The sequence below is a fragment of the Centroberyx gerrardi genome, chromosome 21 (assembly GCF_048128805.1).
Source record: "Centroberyx gerrardi isolate f3 chromosome 21, fCenGer3.hap1.cur.20231027, whole genome shotgun sequence".
NCBI classification, from domain to species: domain Eukaryota; kingdom Metazoa; phylum Chordata; class Actinopteri; order Beryciformes; family Berycidae; genus Centroberyx; species Centroberyx gerrardi.
In genome coordinates this window covers 5,684,212-5,705,800 of record NC_136017.1, presented here as the reverse complement: position 1 = coordinate 5,705,800, position 21,589 = coordinate 5,684,212, and the positions used below count along the sequence as shown (strand labels likewise).

The window sequence follows — 21,589 nt, the reverse complement described above, 5'->3', positions numbered from 1 at the left end:
TGAACAGTTTGTTTTTTCAGGCAGTGACAAGAGACGGGGAGAGACTCAGCACTCCTGACTTAGGTGGGAAGATTGTTCCACAAACAAGGTGCAGGAGAGAGAGGAGAGATGACAGTGCAGAGGGATGATCAGGTCTTCACAGGGATGGAAATGCTTTGAAGTCATTGCTTAGACTGAAGAAAAGCTAAGAGTGACCATGCCACAGTCATTTATCCATGTGGTTTTATGTTTTTGGTGAAAAAATTATCACCTCTACAGATGTAACCATGCCTGAAGGCTTGAAAGCCTCAAGTTTCTCTTAACCTTAAACTTAAACCAAATTTAAAACCACATGGGAGACCAAAGTTGGATGAGTTTAAGTCTGTTCTGCCAAGCTGCAGGTTGTAATTAGTCATTGAACATTTTTTTTTTTTTTACCAGTTTTAGTGTCCATGCTAGGATGCGATGCTGCAGCCGAACACACGGGGCAGCACTCGCCCTCTGGGGTCACAGTTTTCTGGCAGTCACCTAGCTCTTCACACACCACGTCCTCACACACCACAGACCCCATGTCACACATACACACTCGACATGGCTCTGGGCTCCATATCTCATTGTTGGAGTAGAGCTTTCCATTTTCTGTACAGGTATCTGTGTCAAGCAGAGCAGCAGTGAGCATCTGGACCAGAGGTGGGTTTGCATTTAAATCTCGCCAGAGTCCTGCAGAAACCTCCGAAAAGTCAACATGTCTGTCGGAAACTGGTTCATTTTACCACTGATGATGGTGTGCTTTACCATTCATCGTGGGTTTTCATTGGTTTGACTTGCTGCAAAGTCATGAAACACTTTCTGTGCATGGAAGACTTTATCAGTTTTCAATTATAGTAAAAAGTAAAGCAAAAAGAAAAAAAAAAGATACAAGATACAAAGGCTTTTTGCAGGACACAATTTATCAGTAGTTTTCTTTGAGTCAGATAACACGAAGATTACAGTAGAATGATCAATGTTGGCAAAAGTGAACCAATGCAGACTTGTGTAGCACACCTTATGAATTATTGGCATCTTTCAGTTATTGTGAAAAAGATATTTATATACCTCATAAACTCATATTTACCTGTGTTTACAAACAATACATAAGCAATAATGTTTGTGGCTTCAAAATATCATCTCATGTATAGCGGTCAGATAACAGTTCTAAGAAACAATGCATGAATTCAACAGGGTGCTTTCCAAATATGTGGTGTATCATGCTAATGTGTATGTATGGGTGCTTGAGAGAGAGAGACAGAGAGAGAGTGAGAGAGAGAGAGAGAGAGAGAGAGAGAGAGAGAGAGAGAGAGCTTTCCACTGCTTCACACAACAGTCAAATCTACAGGTTTGTTCCTGCAGTATGAGCCTCATCCAAGCTCAGACACAAACAAACATGCAGCAAAACCTACAGTACCTAATTGTACTAAGGGAAGTACAGTACATTCCACCTTTGGCCAGCAGGCTGCACCCATTACTACGTCATACATCAAAGGTCAGTAGCTCCAATTTCTTTTTGCCTTCAACACAGTGGGGTGACAGACTGACGTCCCTCTTTACCAGCACTCATATCATCTAATGTCATCACAGTTTTTCTCCTGCTAAACTCACTCTTAAACTTTATATTATGGGTTGTCTGTGATGTTGGTGTCAGGGGGAATTCAAGCTCATCTCTACTATTGTATTTGTTGTACTGTAAGTGCATAAGGAATGGTCTGGTAACTGATCAGCTGAGAGACATTACAGTTTTGTGTTGCAATATACTCATTTTGTTCAACAGTAAAACATCAAAGAAAGAATTGTTTGTGGTAGTCATGTAAGTTAGATGCAGGAGAAATGTATAAAGGTGGGCTTCTACAATACTTCTACTTACTTTTTTTTTTTTTTTTTTACAGTTGACCCAATAAAATATGCATGGCAGATAGACACATTTTCTATAAAGTAACAAAGTGCAAAAGTTGGCCTCTTTTATCATTTTTAGTTTATTAAGATGGGAAAGCACAAAGAGGGAACTGAATGTACAACATATAAGGGACACTTACTCTTTTCATGAAGTACACTGATGAGGTGAGTTCAGGTAAAAGCCATTATCCCTTATTGATTTCCCTTATTTAATCTATACCAATCACAAAGGAGGAGGTGTAGATAAAGAGAAGCAGACGAGTTAGAGAAGGATTTTTAAGCTTTGAGACAACTGAGAGGTGGATTGTACAAAAGAGGCTGCAACTCAATATCAGGAAGCTGTCCCAAAAATTCTGTATATTTAGTGTAGGCGAGACAGAGGACAGAAAGCTCTGGCAGGATTTGATCCTATAGGCCAGCAGGGACGCACATGTAGCTTCAGATGCAGGGAACTAAACCACTCAACTATCACTGGACATGTCAGAAAACATTTATATCAACAACTAATGGTCTAACTTTGTGAGATCCACAGGAATATTCACGTCTATATGCAACAGAAAGCCCACCTGTACCTCATCTTTCTAATTATACATTACTGTGTACGATTTATAAGGGGTATTTTCATGTTATGCTCAACATTTGCTGCAAATTAGAGCAAGAAATCATAGCAAAAAACATATCTGACACAAAGAGAAAGCCATATAAAACACACTGTTGGCCAAAAAACTGCACTGTACATCATGCAGCCTCATAATTATGATCCACTAACCATCTTTTTCCAAGCAACACAACTAATAAGTAATTTATGTTTTACTTACAAGTGTTTGAAAATCATATTTCTAATACATACACCAACTAAATAAACTGAAGTAGAGTTTTTGTTTTACATATAATCCCTAAAGTGAGGCTGAAAAAAGAAGCCAGAATGACCGAGTGACTGTTTCAGGTGAATCTGCCCTGCGGGAGAGAAGTTCTGCTGGAGGTTGACAGCTTATTAACTCACATCTGGTAAACATGTGGGAAACTGCAGATGTGAACTGAAATATCACTTTAAGAAACTGAGAAGATGTCCCCTCCTGGTGAATGACACTTTCTGACCAAGATGGCGTCTCTAATAAAAACCCATTTCTCTTCTCTCTGGTTAAGGTGGCAGTAGCCTAATAGAAAGATACATAGCCAATTCCCCATTAAAAAATGTTGATTTTTCAGTGAGAATTATTTGGAGTTGACAAGTATTGATTGAAGAGATTTCGTTCACTCATACAGCTGATATGGCTTTGGGTCGGCTGTTCAAAACTATCAAAAGTGTTAAATTAACTGACGATTTTCCTCTGAAATCTGGTAAAATCCGATAACTGCTGCTGAAGTGTCTTTGAGCAAGGCGTTTCACCCCCAACTCCCAGTCAGTGGCCGGCGCTGCCAGACTGCGGCTGAGCTCGGCAGCTCCTGGGTGTAAATGTGTCTCAGTATGTAATCATCTCTGTCCCTGCAGCTTCGCTCTCAGGCTTCTGCTGTAAATAAAGAGCTATTATAGTCCACATTCCTGCTTAAATAAAGGTTAAAAAAAAAGTATGAGGCCCACATATTTCAACTCGACTGCAAAAATAGACGTCACTTAAATCATCTACAAGTTTAATCTACTGTTTATCCCTAAAATCTCTATTTTTGTACAAAAAATCTGCCAGTGGCATCAGATAATTTCACTTCCTCTACAGTTTCAACTGTTTCAGGAATTTTCTTGAAACGACACTCCACAGGATTCAACATAATGCCATTCGATTTAAGGTAATCCTTGAAAAACAGCTGATTTACATTGGAAACAAATGGAATTATCTCGCTCCACTGGGAGGATCTTTCAGAAAAATACGATGTTAAGACTCAAAACTACGTTAAATGAGTCTTGACATTTTTTGGCAGTGTAAACCCTTATTGGCTAAGGATGGAAAAACCCCTAGAATTTTATTACCTTTGTTTCTTACACTTATTCCCTCAGTCTTAACAAAAGCAAAAAGGGGGCTTGAGGAGGAAAAAAGAGCATCACAAAACCAGAGGGGGGAAAAAAAGAAAATATGGCCACCTGCTACGTATTTAAATCCGGGCAATTTAGTGACGTCCTAAGTACTAATTATGTGGTGGAGCCTCTCCCCGAGAGAGAGGCTCGTTTTCAAAAGCAGGAGTTATTTCAGGGGAAACCACAGCGGCTGTATTATACGTTGGGCTTGGCCAGCGCTTGTGGGTTTGCCTTTATTTGGGAGGTGCCACACCCGGACAAGCCTCCAGCCAGGAAACCTACAGGCTGGTAAACTGCAGCGTGCATCTGCTGTATGAAAAATGAATGAGCTGTGGGTTTATTCTACAGCCACAATAAACGTGTTTTGGCTGCACAGCCTCGATTAGCAGTTTTGGCTGTTTTTCTTTCTAGCTTCTGCAAGTTTTCCAGCCTTTTGCACCTGTCTCTTTTTTGAGTTCAGAGCCACCAGCCTGATTGAAAGACATTTATTTTATGGAGTATGCAACTTTGAGGATAAAATGTATTGTTTATGTGTCACTGGTCATACTTAAATGCTTAAATATGTGCTAAATGATAGCTTATGGTAAGGTTTGCAATGAAAAGTTTTAATTCTAAAATGCTACACGTCATTTTTAACAAAAACCCGCAGCCTGACATCTGTGAATTAAAACAAAACAGACTCCTATGCTCAAAAAAGTTTGAATTGTTAGGTAAAGATCTTAAGGTAGTTTCAAATTTTTAACAGACCAGAGTAGATGTCACATAATTTTAAATGGTGGATATCTAATTTCGGAACAAATCCCTTGCAGGTAATTTTTCTAACTGACCTTGGTTCATTTTAATGGGATTGTGGCTTAGATATATTGAAGTAATTACCATGGTTCCCTGCATGTTTCTTTTTAAGAGGAAAACCCTAACTCTGAGGCTTCATGGCCTTGTGGTTACCCCCCCCCCCCCCCCCCCCCCCCACCCTGCCTCACCTCAAGTTTATTATTAGCCAACACACAGCACACTCATACTGCAGGCTTACACTGCAAAACAAATCCACCTTAATAGGTCTTTCAATCCAGTATTGAGTCTTTAAATCTTGTCTTAAAAGCAGTGAAAAGATCTACCAATGGAGAGAGATACAGAAGATCATGAAACAATTTGAGCTATAATGATTTTGGTTCCTCCCATTTGATGCCCAATGTCTCTCTCTCTCTCTCTCTCTCTCTCTCTCTCTCTCTCTCTCTCACACACACACACACACACACACACACACACAGACATGTGCACACACACACACACACACACACACACACACACACACACACATATACAGCACACTAAAACCACTTACACCACTTAATAAGCTATTCAACAGCCAATATCAATCCATTTCCTGGTTTCTGAAGTGCCTCAACACACCTGGCCAGGTCTTGATTTCTCAGCTCTTGAGACAAGTGAATTGAAGATTAACACCATATTGACTTCATTCATTCACGTTCCTTTGACAGACAGGCAGATGACTTTCCAGACAAATGTACCAGGTAATAATACAGTAAATGGTGAAATCATAACAGTATGGTTAAAATGAATGTTTCAAGGCGTCAGCTATACACACTGCAGTATGTATGAGCTGAATTTGTTCCCTTTAACTACCTAGGCTTTTTATGTTTTTATGTGCATGTATGTTATGTATGTTTTCATCATGTTGCTTACTTATTCCAATATATACTCATTTTTTTAAACTTGCATTTAACTGACAACTTATTGCTTGTTATTAATATTACCAAATAGAAGCGCTGTATTGGTCAATGGGTAGATCAAAGCAGATTAAAGTGTTTACCAAATGGCATTTATCATTAGATATAATTTATTTATCAATGTCCTTTTTATGCTTTTATTAAACAGCACTTTGTGACTTATTTTGCCAAGAAAAGTGCAAATCTAGTACATCGGTAGAAGTTTTAGTAACAGTTTTAGTAATAGTAGTAATATTGTAAGATGGGGTCTTATAAGCAGAATAGAGCCAAAGTTATAGAGGCCTCTGGAGGCTGGAGAAGTCTCTAAACAGCTTTCAGAAGACCCTTGAGGTAATAAAAGCTGCTCTACCCATAAACGACCATATAAACCTTCAGTAACAACGCAAAACACAAAAAGCAGAGTTATGATTTCTTGCAGCAGCATCAGTAAACTGCAGAGCTCCAAACATAAGACAGGATCTGCAGAGTCGGGATGTCAGGATGTAGTTTTCTCTCTGCTTTTTAAACGTTTTATTGCTAAAAATCACACTAGCTCCAGAGGTTTGGCTGTAGCAATACATCTATCAGTTTGAAGCTGAAGAAAAGGCCTGTATTTATAGGCTTACTGTGTAGCGGGACTGTCCTGTAACTGAAAGGTCACAGGTTCAATCCCTGCAACAGCGATGTGTCGGGACCTTTAGCGAGACACTAGCCCTCTACATGCTTACTCCTTGAAAATCCCCCAAGATAAAAGTGTCCAGTCAAATGCAGATGTCCAAAAAAAACATTAAAACAAACTCCACTGGACTTAAAATGAAGAGCTGAAGAGTTGAAAACGTCTTCAACTCTTCATTTTAAGTCCAAAAACAAAATCCACTGGACTTAAAGTGAAGAGTTGAAGACATTTTCAACTCTTCAACTCTTCATTTTAAGTCCAGTGGATTTTGTTTTTATGTTTTTTTTTTTGGACATCTTACTACCTGGATGACTGAAAGGAATCTACACAGACTCATACTGTATATGTCGATGTAAATTTTGGAGTAAAGTGTCATCAGAGAAATTTGCCCTATATTCCAACACCTGATGCAGCTTTTATTCTTCTTCTCTTGCATGAATGCTCAGTGGAGGTGAACTTGGTGGATGGAAGCAAGCGAAGCATATTTCATATCCAGCATCATCTCGCTTGGGTGTGTCTTGTCTGCTCCTGGCCCGAAGTCTGACCAAAATTAGTGGCCTGCTTTTGTCCATCCCATCCACAAGGCCACATCATTATAGCCATGGCATTCAAAACCCCTTCATTCAGCCTCAACCTCGCACTGAAATAGCCCCGCCGGCCTGCACACACTGTTACTTTAGCACATACTGCAGCCTGTAGGGGGGGGAGGTATTTTTGATCCGGGATCGCCTCCTCTGGGACATTTTATTTTAGAAAATGTGATCTCGCTCAGACGGGATCACCCAGATCTCCCTTCGTCTGATCTTTGAGAATTCGTCTTGAATGTATGATTCTGTTTCAGCAATATGAAGCTGTGTCAGCCTCACTATCTGGCAGCAATGATACTTTTGCTTCCAAGGGATTTGAATTGTAGTAAATTATTATCAAAGACAAAACAGATGAAGAAGAGTCAGGCCATGTAAAACTGAAGTTTGATTTTCTGCTCCCAGCTTGTTTTTTCCACCTAATTAACTCCTGAAAACTTTGCAGCGTTCACCAGAGATTTTATATCTCCACACAATGGGAAAACCCTTCCTAATCATCAGTTACAACACATCCAGTGGCTTTTAAAAGTTTTGTGAATGGGAAAACTAGTGACTCTTTAAGACATGATGTTTGCTTTTCTGGTCTAGGTTTTGGGTGTGATTTTAGCCTTTAGCTCCCAAACCACAGGACCAGTGTGGTCCAGTTGTTGAGAGGCAGAGCAGCCCAGTATAACTTAGAAACTAAAACACAGCTTCCTGAACCACATCCTATATTTTGAAAAAGAAGAAATATCATAAACTGGAAAGTAACAACAGAAGAGTAAAAACAAACGGTACAGTAAAAAAAAAAAAACATGAAAAAACATAAAATTCTACTACTGTAAAATGTTTTCACAGGTCCCAGTCACAAAAATGCAATTACACATAAATCATTAGAGGATATTGGATGCTGAGGAATATAAAAAGGATACATACAGTATATTGCTAATGGTCATATAATTAAAAACAGGATCATTTGTGTTACAAAAGTGGATCAAACCTCAGTCTTTGGATGCCAATCAGAGTGAATTAGACCAAACTTTATGTTTCCATGTGATTTTCTGACCTTTAAAGTTACCCACACTTACTAATCATATGTACCAGTGTGGGAAAGTTGTTTATTTGAGTCCAGATTTGAATGTAAGCCCTCAGAATCAGAGTAACATCTCATCTCATAGTAACATCTCATTAATTTGGCACACACAGGATTATCAGATCAACATATTTACGAGCATTTCTGTTCCCACTTTGCACAAAAACCTCTCAGCAGAATAAAGTAGCGCTTCAATCTAGCAGTTATTTGCAGAGAATACCAATCAGAGGTAATGATTACTGGTAATCCGTGCTCACTCACCTTTCTTGGCATCTTGGCAGGTCACGGCAATCACCTGAGCCAAGGCGAGGGCCAGGCAGACGGTAATCCTAGAGCGCATCGAGGGGCCCATGTCTGCATGCCAGACACGCAGCGTCCTCACACACTCACACACTCACACAGCACCCAACTGGGACGGACGGACGGACGGACGTGGACAGGGAGTGAGCTCGCCCAGCCCAGAGCTACAGCATCCAGATATAAAAGATCCAAAACTCCCAGAGAGGAACAGGCTCCTGGATGAGCAATTACACACACACTGCAACAAGCTCTCTCTCTCTCTCTCTCTCTCTCTCTCTCTCTCTCTCTCTCTCTCTCTCTCCTCCTCCTCCTCCTCTCTACTTTCTTCCCTCTCATCATTTTGCCTCCTTTTTTTCCGAGGCCAACCTCCTCCTCAGACTCTGCCTTGAAAGATGCAGCTAATTAAAGACTGCATTAAATTTGTCCAGGCAAAAGACTGATGAAAGGAGATGGGCTGGAAGACTTGAGCTGACATACTGCATGTTGTTTAACAAAAATTTTTAAACGCTCTAGTTAAGGGTTTTTATAGGAAATGTCTATATCTTCATAGATGCTAAAAGAGCTGGAATTGCAGCTGAAGCTTTTTGAGATTCTTGAAACATCACTATCTCATCATAACTCAAAAGAAAGGCATATTTTACACTAATGCATATGGAAATTTGATTATGTAAATATAAAGCACGAGCAATGCTTTTGCTGCCACATACAGTCGAACATAACTGTCAATCAAACACAGAGGAGAAAAGTTACCAGCCCCACATGATGGATTCCTGTAGTGGGACTTGTCTTTTGCTTACAACTGGATGATGGGTTAGGCCTTTAATTTTGACCGTCTTGTAGTTCGAAAACAAATAGCTGCTTTACCTAAACAATAAAATGTTTCATGTCCTGAAAAAGAGCCGCCATTAAATTTGCATTTTCTGTTTATTTTACTATCTACCTGAACTTCTACTTGACCTACATCTGTGCGCTCCAGCTTGAACGGTTTACAGTGTGCATGTTACATTCGGCTCCGATTGATTTGTTTTCCAGCGCAAGACTCACTGGCAAGCCAGTGTGTCAAACAGACCGTCGGTCCCCAAGGCGACGTCCCGGAGGTAGAGGAGGTAGAGGAGGTAGAGGATAACACAAACATCAATGATGCGCCCACCGTCTTCTCCAGCGGCGACTCCTACGCTGCATTAATGTTCCTCTAAACAAGTGATTTCACCTTGTTTTGAGTCGTCAAGCCTTTTTCTCCTCAAATAATTTCACATCTCTGCCAATGGATAATGGTTTTCACTTGTTTCCTTTGCAAAACAACTTGTTTCAGGAAGCTGTGATGGTGCTCAGAGAACAGACTGATTTCCCATTAAGCCGTCTGAGAGCAGGCTGAGCCACGGGGGACCGAGGCTGAGGCAGATGGGAAGAGAGTTCCTGCAGCAGATGGGACTGAAGCGTCCACACTTTACATTTTCATGCAGCAGGGTGAGCTGGTGGTTGGAGTCCATCGTTTAATCATAAGGTAACAAGGGTGTGTGTGTGTCCATCCCTGTTCCCCTCATGAACAACACTGAAATTTCAACACAACAAGCAATATGATGATTCTTTATTGCCTTTCAAGACCATCTTAACTTTTGAACTTAATTGATCATAGCTACGCTTTGTAGCTATCAAAATGCATTTTCTTACATTTAAAGGGGCATTAAGTAATCTATGATCAATAATCTTATTGACCTCTATTGGCGACCAGTAAGAGTTGCATCAACATTGACAGAACTTATCTCCCCCCTGTTACATTTCTCTGGTACAGTCCCACACCCTTGAGCAACAGTAGCCTGTAATTGACACAAACAATAATGTCACATTTTCACAATACAAAAAGGAGTAAGCTAGCTAATTAGCAGAGATCCAACAGAACAGATGTCATACACAATATAACATCAACAATCAATTTTGGCTTGAGAATGAGGTTTTCAGCTAAAATGTCTGGTGACACCAGGAGTCTTGAAACTCCAATGTTTGGGTAAGTTTTGTTCCTAAACTTTTGAAACTTTTGAAAGCCAGAAATCTCAGCAGCTGGCCAAGTAATCATTGAGTCATTGGTATTGATCAGCAACCTTTTTTTTTTGCCAGTAAATCCTTCAAATAATTAGGGTGCCCACTGGCAGCTGAGGCAGTTTGAAACTCAAAATCCACCACACTGTTAGATAAAAGTCCAATCCTTCATCTGCTCCTCATGTTAGGCGACCTGCTCAGATATTATCCAGCCTCAGCAAGATGGCCAATTTTGCACTCACTGTATTAGAAAAACCTGCTTTTTCCATGAAGTTGACTGATTACTGATCCCTTATTGATTTGACCTATTTAACCCATTTCGGTCATGAATGGAGAGGACAGCAAGCTGCGTCAATTGAGACTTGGATTGGACAAACTGAGGTGCAACTCAATATCAGGAATGTGTTCCTGAGTCACAGAGCAAGTAAAGATGCATGATTTAGCGTGAATTACAGCAAAATGATTTTTTTTAGTCTGTAAGCCATGCTTCTAACAAATTACATGGCATTTCTCGAGCATGCAGCGCAAATTACAGGGAGTGGAAGGCATAGAAAGGTAATATGGACTTTAGTTCCCTTGGTGAGGAAACTTCCTATGTGGCATTTAAACATTGGAACACGCAGGCTATTCCTGGTGGGACAGTATGGACTAGACAGCATTGTAACCACAAGATCAGACAGTACAGTGAAGACCACTAGTCAGCCATTTTCCTTCGCTTCTTTTTTTTGAGAAGAAAGGTCGACATTACCCAGACTAAAAAAAGCATCCAGTGAAAAACATTAGAACCTACACAAACCACAGAGGTTTCCTTAAAAAAAAAGAACTCAGGACATTTTCCAGGGTTACAAGGGAAAAGTTCATGACCAAAGCAGATGTTCCATGTATCACAGTGTCAAAAGGGATGCAGGTAACAGCAGACTATGGACTAACTGTTATGTTTTTGTTTGAATATGCTGCTACTGTATTGAACCAGACATAGAACTGTGTAAAAAAGCACTTTAATTTCTTCATAGCTACATTTATCTCCGCAGTTAGAAGTGTAGGATTATTATGGAAGAAAAACACAATACATGTTCTCTTTGTCTCTTTGTACATACTCATACACACACACACACACACACACACACACACACACACACACACACACACACACATTTTGAAGGGTTTATTTGAATCCACTAAATTACATTACAATTTACATATGCTTCAATAATGCAGAGAGATGATCTAGTTTTAAGTAATTTAAGGCAACAAAATGCAAAAACAAATGCCTTAGTACCAGTTTTCAGTTTCATCATCTTACACACACACACACACACACACACACACACACACACACACACACACACACACACACTCACCTCACTTATTCAGCTCTCTTACTTGTTATTTATGCATTTTATTTTGTACCACTCTCCCTCCTTGTTACATTTTGATGTCATTTGTGTAATTGTGCGTCATCTTGTTTTTTTTTCTCTTTTTCTTGCATGTTGAGATGTTTCATAAGCGCTTCTTTGAAATTAACCTTTCATATAAAAACTGATAAAATCACTTGTCATGTTTGTTTAGAAGTGTAAAATTCTTAAAATGCTCATGATATGTATAAGGATGTGGCCCAAATGTGCTGTTTCCACCTCACTCGTCATGTGACAGGAAGGAGCCGGACTTCAGCGAACTATCAGGTTCACACACACACACACATCTTGTCCCATATTCCCTTACACAGCTCCTGCATTATTGAACAGGCACGAGTCAAAAAGAACACCCTGAATTAGCTTCTCCACTGGGAAAGACGCCTGTTGAACAGACCTGAACTCACCAAACGCACCGGGGAAATGGGACGGTGTACTTCTGAATAAAGGGCTTATTTTCTGATTTTCTGACCCTCATGCATCACCCGAAATGTTCGCAGCCGCCACTAAGAACTTTGTGAAGCAGGTGGGGGACACGGGGAGGCTGATCCCCGTCCCGAGCCTGAGCGAGGCCGACCGCTACCAGCCCCTCAGCCTGGTCACCAGGAGGAGGAAGAAGCATTTCTGGAAGAAGGTCAAGTACGCCTCCACAGCTTTCTCCCTCAAAGACATCCTGGTGGGGGAGAAGGAGATCACCGCAGGTACAGTGACGGAAAATCATGGAGTTAACAGTTTGTGACCTGAGAATTATATGTTTCAATTCAACATTTAGGAACAGAAGTGGTTGTTTACATACTGAAATGTTATAATCAGGTTTTCTGTGGTTGAAGTTACATTTTTTTTTGTTTAAGTGGGTAAAAAATGCAAATGAAAAAGGTTCAATTTGTTATATGGGATGTGAAAACTGTCACTCTACTCTGAATGACTCATGATTTCAAGCTCCCATTTCTCTGTGAAGGGCAGCACCTACAACTAGGGTTAGAATGATATATCAGTTTGCTAATATATTGGCCTTTTATTAAATATCGGATATCGGTCAGTCATGTTGTTCATCACTGATATGATGGAGGTTCCTCCCTGACCACAGCTGCAGAAAAACAGTCTGGAAAAACATTTACTTTGAGCGTTTATTCATTTAGTTGTTAAATTATGAGTTTTGTTACTTAATTCTTCATTTAAAAGCCTAATTTATCCCAGAGTTTGTCCTACCATTCAATAGGTGTGGTGGGTCACTCTGCCTTAAAGAGCTGATAACCCTGAAAGAATTTCATCAGTCTGGGTTTCAGTGGAGAGTTTTAGTGTCCCATGATGGTCTAAATGCTGTTTCAGAGGCTTTTCCACCCTGACAAGGACAAAATTCTGGGGGTGAAACACTGAATATTTATATTTTTGGCATGAAAATGATCAAATTTTAATACGTTGAATTGTGTCCCTTTGTATGCTACAAACTAAAGTGGATCAGGGCAGCAAATTAACTTGCTCATCCACCAGAAATTCACCGGCTGCTTTTATTATGTTATCAGTTGTCTTTTTACAATAGAAGACTTGATGTTTACAGGCCAAAGTATCACAAACTTACCAGCATTTATCAGTAAATTTGGTTATTATAATCCATCTACAGAGGGAAGCAGAATCAGGGAATGTTCATTACAGCACAGGGTGATTGCAAAAATTTATTTCCAAAATGCTATACATCCATTTTGGAAGGGAAAAAACTGAAGATATATCTATACCTCTAGAATACAGACGATCAAGTATGTAGCCTAAAAACATTTTTGTTAAGAGCTTGAGAGCTCAAATACACCTTCATTTATAAAGCAATCATTGGTCAGCTTCCTTTTTACCTCTGTTCATACTTCATTATCACATCAAACCCATCTTACAGCTTACGATCACAGGACTATTTATATGCCTCAGTACCCAGAAACCGCACTGAGTTTGGGAAAAGGGCCTTCATGTTCTCTGCTCCCTCTGCCTGGAATGGACTTCAAAAAACTCTGAAACTACAGGCTTTCATTACAATATCTGATTTTAAAGCTCAAATTATGGACATTTTAAAGAATGAGATGGGAGAATGTCGATGCTTCACTGTATAATGTGATGTTATACTCAGCCTCACCTTCCCTCCTCTTTCTTACCCTACCTTTTTTACCCAATCTTGTCCGCTCCAGCTCAAATTTATCCCCTTGCGCCACTTTGCCTTTTATGTTCTTGTCTGTGTTTGTGTCTTGTTTGTTTGTTTTTTAAACATTGCCATTTTGGCCAGGTCTTGCTCGAAAAAGAGATCATTGATCTCAAGTGACTACCTGGTAAAATAAAGGTTAAATAAAAAATAAAATATCCTTTAAAAAATATAGTTTTTGAAATTTTAAGTTATGAATTATTTCGTAAGAGCAGGTGTCACTTTTTTGACATGGTTGATACCTCATTTTGGAATAAAACTCCTCAGTTACAGGTCCATTGGGCCAACAGGGCAGCAGGTTGGCCTAGTTGTCAGACAGGTCATCCTGTTCGTAATTTAACAGGCAGCCAACAGGTGTCTGGTCACTGGTTCAGTCCAACAGCCATGTGTCCTGCTTAAGTGTCCTAGAGTAAGACACTGAAACCCTGCCTGTTCACTCATTGTTCTACTCCATATAAAAAAAACATTCTGTAAAGCACTTTTTTCTTTTAAAGGGCAGAGCTTTCAAAACCTTACAGCTTCACAGCGATTCACAGCGTTTTAAGATAAGATAAACTATTGATCTCTAGTAATTGGGTAGTTTTCCCCAGCATGACTTCATCACAACCTCTTTTCTAAAACAGGAGTGTCCTCTTATCAGCTCCTCAACTACGAGGACAAATCCGACGTGGCCCTCAACGGCAAATTAGGAAATCACCTCATCAACGATGTGGGATTCAACATCAGCGGGTCGGACTCTGTGGCGGTCAAAGCCTCCTTCGGCATCGTGACCAAGCACGAGGTGGAGGTGCCCACCTTACTGCGGGAGCTCAACTCCAGGTACCAGAATACACACAGTCTGACTTTAACACAGGCTATGCTCTGTATAGCTGATATTGTGTTATTTCTTTGGTTTAAAGTCAAGTCAGTTCATGTTAAATTCATCGTTATTATCCCTAAGATAATAACCAGCATCCACATGGAGAGAGAATAACATGTAATATAAAAAGTGTGGCATACAAATAACATTTCTTTATGAACATGTAGCCTAGCTGCTATCAGTAGAATTTAAAATTTGATGACTTTGGCAGCCATTTGTGAAAACCTGCATGTGAATTCAAAGCACTTGTGGTTTCTGGACACATGTTGGTTTTTTGGTTTTATTTTTCTCACATTGTATTCTGATGTCATACAGTTTTTACTATTCTTACTTATTTCTAGATGAAGATTATTTTTCCGTGTGAACGTTTTTTCCACATTTTCACCTGCCATTAGATATGTCAGTATTTATTTCACATGTGAAAACGTAATTTCACGAGACTGTTCATAGGTGAAAATGTCAATGGGAAATTTCACATGTTCACAAATGAAAACCACATGTGCTTTGAATACACGTGTGGGTTTTCACATGTGGTAAGGGGATCCATTAGTGTTCGTGTTTTACATCACTGTCTCAAAGACGAGAGAGTATACTTTTATTCTACTTTAGTTGGAGAATAGTATACTTAGGCTTGTACTGGTACTTTTAATGATACTAGAAGTATACTTAAGTCAACTTAAAAGTAGTCCAATTGAGTCACAAGAAGTTCAAATATACCTTAGTACACTTGTAGCATTGTGTGAGCCAACCTCAAGTATCCTACAGATATAAACGTAATGTTAACTTAAACTATACCCACAAGTACACTTTTAGAAACTAAAAAGTGGGCCAATTAGTCCCAACAAGTAACAAAATAGTACGCTTAAAAGTATACTAAAGTTTACCAGTGTTTGTACATTGTATACTTTAAAAAATACACTTCAAGTTTCATCAGGAAACCCTTGCTCTGATGGAAAATGTACACGCTAGCTCACAAGCTAATGCTAGCTAACATGGCTAATGATGCACTTTCTGTTTTGGTTGAGGCTCTGTCTTTGTGCCTTAAGTCAATCCTGCACAGAAATCATACCTGGGGACAAATAAAATAAACACACAGGAAGACACACAGAATAAACCAATTTTCTATGCATGGTCTCATTTTTCTACAGCCATTATACGATGCTATCAAAATGAATTGGGGAATGATATTCAGGTAAATATTCTAGTAGCTTCTGTGAGCTGCCAAAACGTTGAGTGTGCATATTATAGTAGCAGGTGGCTCCCTCCAACAGCCATGCAGCAGGTGGCTCTTATCATTCATCATCTGCTGATTTTGGTTCCCATCTGCTGGGTGTAAAAGCATCCCGATCTGCATAGCATGTAAGGCTGCTAACCCTCATCACTTAAGGCTGATTAGCTTAAGTTCAGTCTTGGTCGAATGTTTTATTAATGATCTAGAAAAATGATCTATTTTTTGATTAATTATTTATTTCATCGTTGAGGGGAGAGAAGTTCACTCGGTACAAGTAGCTGCAGAGTCACCTGTCAGGAGGAGTTAAGTTCCAAAATATATATCCACTTTGAGGAAAAAAAATAATGATCTGACATTCATTAATCAATATCACTAAATCATACTGTAGATGATCCAGTCTGTTTTGTCAACCAAGTGCTAAAGACACAAAAAATGCCAAGACATTATTTTAAACCCATGTCATATCAAACCCAGACGCAAGAATTCCTTTATTTGACAATTATAATGAATATACAGGAATGTTTTTTGGAGACATTGGTGCATAGACACATTCAGTAACATAACACTGTCAGGTGAAAACCTCATAACTCCAATTTTGGTGAGTTTCATGCTTTAACTTCAATTGAAGGATTGTAGGCTCCTCTATGGGTTGAGATAAGTCTATAAGGTCTTGAGTTTATTCAAAACCCCATTGGATAAAACGCAAAAAGTCATGGTGGTCAAGCTGAAAACAAGGCTACTTTTCCTACTTCCTGAAAAGTTTACATTCTGGAGATACAAGGTTTTCACCCAACAACAGCGATAAGTAGAGCCGTGACCTCTGACCTCCCTGTGAATGAGGGAATGTGAGAAGAGGCTTTCCCTATGCATAAATTATCACCTTATATATATATAGGCACACAAACTTCTGGACCTCAATGCAAGGGGGACAGTGCAAGGCAGCGTTTGATTGAAGGAGACTGTCTTCCTGTTTTTAGGAAAGTGGACCTGGATCACTGCCTGATTCGTCAGTCCAAGGAGAGTGGGCGGAGCATTCTGTGCGTCGTCATGGAGAGCATCCGCACCACGCGGCAGTGCTCTCTGACCGTCCACGCCGGCATGAGACGGACTACCATGAGGGTACACACACACACACACACACACACACACACACACACTACCTCTTTACCTTACTGTGACCATTCTGAAGGCCCTTTCATCTCCTCTTTTCTCTCTTTCTTTCCCTCCCCCCACCATCTTTTCCTCTACATCTTTATCCTCTTTTTCTTTCTTTCTCCCACTCTCTCTTTCTCTATATATTTCTCTCCCCTCCCCCCTGTATCCATCCATCCATCCATCCCACAAACATTAGGAAGCACCTCTGACACCTGACTCCGTTACCCTATTAGAAGGTTAGAACGGCTGAATGGCTGATGACTAGGGATGGGACGATATATCGAAATTCAATATATCGCAATACAATGTGACATGTGACAATACATATGGTACGGCAGGAAAAATGAATTGCGATATTAGCTACATTTTAGATAGATAGATAGATAGATACATTTCTCTCCATTAAAGTTATATTATTTGCACGTTGTAATGACATTTTGAAATTGTTGTTTACATTCTGGCAAGCCAATGCCATTGCTAGAAAGATCTGTGGAAATAAACACAATTCTGCATAGTCATGCTTTGTTGTCATTGAACTTATATTTATTGTGTGTGACATTCGACTTTCCGCTCTGCTGCAGTTTCAGATTGACGACGGCAGGAACCCCAAAGGTCGAGACAAGGCCATCGTCATCCCGGCTCACACCACCATCGCCTTCAGCATCTGTGAGCTGTTTGTTCGGCTGGACGGACGACTCGGTAGGAAACCCTGCTGAATCTGTGGTGCTTTGTACATGTCAATCAATGAATGAACGCTCAAGAAAGAAAGAAAGAAAGAAAGAGAAACAAAGTCAAAGTGGCAGGGAAAGACTCATATGAATTGGATAACAGGGAGCGGATTGAATAACAAATACAGATACAAAGACGTAAACACTCAGGTACTTTCTTCTTCTGTGGCAGATATCTGCGTGGCTCCGGAGTCCTGCGGGGGGTTTGAGAAGGAGCAGATCAGGGAGCAGCTGGGCGGTTTCATCGGTCGGTTCTCCATGGGTCGACTTCGCAGGTTCCTGTCTGGGATCGTCTACGGAAACCCCTTCAGGGCAGGTACGGTGTGGACGGCTCTGACCATATAATCCACTCTGTGCTAATTGTTTCTCATACTTCCTGATTTGGCTATATTCTAACATATTAGCAATGTGTAACTTTGTGTATAAACATTATTTATGATGAATAAAGTGCATTAGTCGTGGTAACAGTAGTAGTTTTAATTATAGCACCGGTGTTATTATCAGTAGTAGTAGTTGTAGTGCTAGTAGCAGTGGAAGTAGTAGTAGAAAATTCAATATAATATCACTATAATTCTCCTATAATATGCCTTATAGTTTTGCTTCAATATTTGTATAGTATCTATACATATAGCATTTATTATAGGATTGCTCTGTTCTTTTTTGTAAGGTATTTGTAGTGAATTTGTAGTGAATTGGTTACTAGTAGTATTTATCCTGGTATTGTCATTGTTACTCACACATTTGTTAACTTGCTTACCTGCCTGCTTTCACCTGTCCCTTTTTTCCAAATGCTGGACATGCATCTCCTCCTCCACCTCCCGCCCACCCTGGCAGACGACCGGACATTCGAGGAGCTCACCCACTCCGACACCTACATGGACGACATGGTGACCGACTACTACGAGAAAGCCGCCAGCATGACGGACGTGTCCACCGCCTACCTGCGGGAGGGCTCCCACACACGCGTCAACCTCCTGAACCACAACATCCCCAAGGGGCCGTGCGCGCTGTGCGGCATGGGCAACCAGCGGCGCGAGACGGTGTACGGCTGTCTGGAGTGCTCCACCGGGGGCCACAAATACGTTCGGCTGCACGTGGTGCCGTGCTTCGACCTCTGGCACAAAACGCTGAGGTGAAAACAGAGGTGTTAAGGTGCCTGTTAACCGTGCGTTCACACTGCGAGCGGCTTGGTGGGTGGGTCAGTCTGTTCTATCCAATTTTGGGCGGGGCCAGAGGCTTGGATTGCATCTATGTGGCGGTCTGCAGCAACGTTTTGAACAGGCAAACACTATATTTTGCTGCTTTAATATTGCCTTCCAACACGTTAAAGTCCCCATGAAATGAACTCCCGTTACTTTTACTTCCTGGAAAACAGAGTATCTTTCATGGTGACCTCATGCTGCACTAGTAGGCGCAAATACAAATTTCTAACCAATAAAACCATCAGATTTTTGAACAGTCCTGCCCCTCTGCACCCCTCCAATCAAATAAAATTGCCTTTCTCTCCTTGACTCATATTCCATTGGTTTAGACTTGAATGATCTCTCACTGCATTATGTCCCGCCCCAACATCCTGTTTCAATAGGAAATGCATCAAACCATGGAAGTAAAAATGCCATTTCATGGGGTCTTTAACAGAAAAAAACCCAATACTTTCAAGCTAATCTTGTGTAGCTACACCTCCAGTTCAAACAATGGAGGTCTGGAGAAATTTAAACCCAACAGTTGGGTAGAAAATGGCAGAGACGCTGTGAACTGTCGTCATTCAAACCAGTCAGATTTCACTGGGCACAGCCTGACACTGCTGCTCAACTTGTTTACCGTCGAGTTGCTACAGTTAGCTAGCTAGCGAAACAAAACTTGACAAAGACTTTAAAAGGTTTAAACGATGTGCAGCAGCTGCAATGCAACCGTCCTCCAAGCTGTTTTGCTGACGTTTATTCCTGTAGCCTTTAAAATAAAAGAAATTGGAAGCTTTGACTAGCTGTAATCAACTTGTTGTCCATTTTGCTATGTGGGATTAAAGACCCATGTTGCAGCTGAACTGAGTTAGAAACAAATGGCGGGGGTTTGGGGGAATAATTCCAACGGTTCTCAAAATTTAATTGGGTGAAAGTTTTGTTACTGCCCCTGATGAGTCATCGACAGAAATGTGCTGTTTACCGGAAAGAGTCTGTTTCTAGAAAGCAATTTTTTTGTAATTTTTGGCCCGTATTGGTAAATAGGTGTACAGTAAGTCCAGCAACATTGGCAAAATGATAAAAAAAGAAGAAGATATTTTTCATTACATGAGGTATTTCTTCATGAAGCTAAATCACATCAGTAGGGCAACAAGGGTCTCTGGTCGCTCAGCTCTATAGGAAATTAATGTACTTCCGGTGACTTATTGATCATGTTGCTTGCAGTGTGAATGCACGGTTAGCGGCTAGATGAGACCATCCCATCACCGAAAGGTCACGGGTTCCTTCCCCAGCCAATGTGTGTGTCCATGTGCGTCCTGTTGAAGTGTCCTTGAGCAAAAACACCCCGAAACCTTCGAACACGTAGACACACAGCGACATTTCCATTTCCCACTGCAGCTCACGCACCTCCAGCCAACACACCCACCTCATCAGCCAATGCTTTCAGTCAAACATGTAAATATAAAATATGGTATGATATCTCACTTTATGGTGTGACAGTATACACCCTTCACACTGACCCGTTTCCACACGTGTGCTGTGTGTGGAGCTGCCAGAGGCGAACAAGCACAACTAAACATCCTGAATTATTCAGCGAGGGTATTAAAAATGGACAAGAGGGATCGTGTGAAGGCCAGCGAGGCAGCGACCAGAGAGGGCGGCCTGGTTTTGCTCGGTTCCAAGTGTGTCATTTATTTCGAGCAGGGCTTGTTTTCACTGTGTCTAGTGTGTGTGTGTGTGTGTGTGTGTGTTCAGCTGAGGTGATAGTGAATGACGGGTGATATTTGACTGTTTCCACTCGCACCACTGACAGTTTGAAAGTCCTGCAGTTGTGTTTGAATTGTCTTTTTAATGAGAATTCTGTTTACAAAGAATTACGAAATGTTTTTTGAGTTGTACTTGTATTTAAAATTACTATTTATTACTACTGAATACTACTTGAAGATGGTCAAAAACATCTCAGTGTTTGACACAGGCGTTTGACATGACACTTAACTCATTCTTACACTAGACTTCCACTAATTTTAACCCAAATTTGGCTACAATTTTAGAAAGTGTGAAAATCCTCTGTCATATTTAGGCTTCTCTCATACTCCAGTACACTATCTCTTAATTGCAGTCTAACAAGCATATAATGTTTCAGTCCTGTCCTTATGGGAGGACAAATACCTTATGAAAAAGAGCTATAGCAATCCTATAATACATTTTAGAAGGATACTATAGGATAGAAATATCACAACAAAACTGTAGGTCCATGCATATAATATAGGAATATTATAGAGATACCATAGGAGATCAAACAGATCCATAAAGTACAATAATTACCACAGACACACTATGGGAATGGGAATATCATATGATTATTATAATGATTTTTCATTAGAGATATGAGGAAGGTTACAAGAACAAACTGTTGCATCGTCCTATAGTTCCAAAGACTTGAATAGATCTTGTTTTTGAATTGTGTTTTTTCACCAGTGGTTTCTTTACTCTCGTTTTTGTTAATTTTCTTTTGGGACTGGATTT

General features: G+C 40.3%; 2 protein-coding genes across 3 annotated transcripts in view; one reads left to right on the top strand and one right to left on the bottom strand.

Moving 5' to 3' along the window:
- col5a2b (collagen, type V, alpha 2b) overlaps positions 1 to 8,505 on the bottom strand; it is a 42,652-nt gene extending 34,147 nt beyond the window's left edge. The window contains exon 1 of the mRNA XM_071923691.2: positions 8,240 to 8,505. Coding sequence (XP_071779792.2) covers positions 8,240 to 8,330 — 91 coding nt within the window. The 5' untranslated portion in view covers positions 8,331 to 8,505. The remainder of the gene's footprint in view (positions 1 to 8,239) is intronic.
- Positions 8,506 to 12,217: 3,712 nt separating this feature from the next.
- Positions 12,218 to 19,018, top strand: pjvk (pejvakin). 2 transcript variants are annotated; one of them, XM_071923721.2, is made up of 6 exons: positions 12,218 to 12,428; positions 14,533 to 14,728; positions 16,977 to 17,118; positions 17,736 to 17,853; positions 18,055 to 18,198; positions 18,717 to 19,018. In XM_071923721.2, exons 1-6 carry the CDS (start codon positions 12,218 to 12,220, stop codon positions 19,016 to 19,018), a joined length of 1,113 nt encoding a protein of 370 aa, XP_071779822.2. The 2 variants fall into 2 exon arrangements, with proteins under 2 accessions (XP_071779822.2, XP_071779824.2); XM_071923723.2 differs by lacking the exon at positions 18,055 to 18,198.
- The last annotated feature ends 2,571 nt before the right edge of the window (positions 19,019 to 21,589 follow it).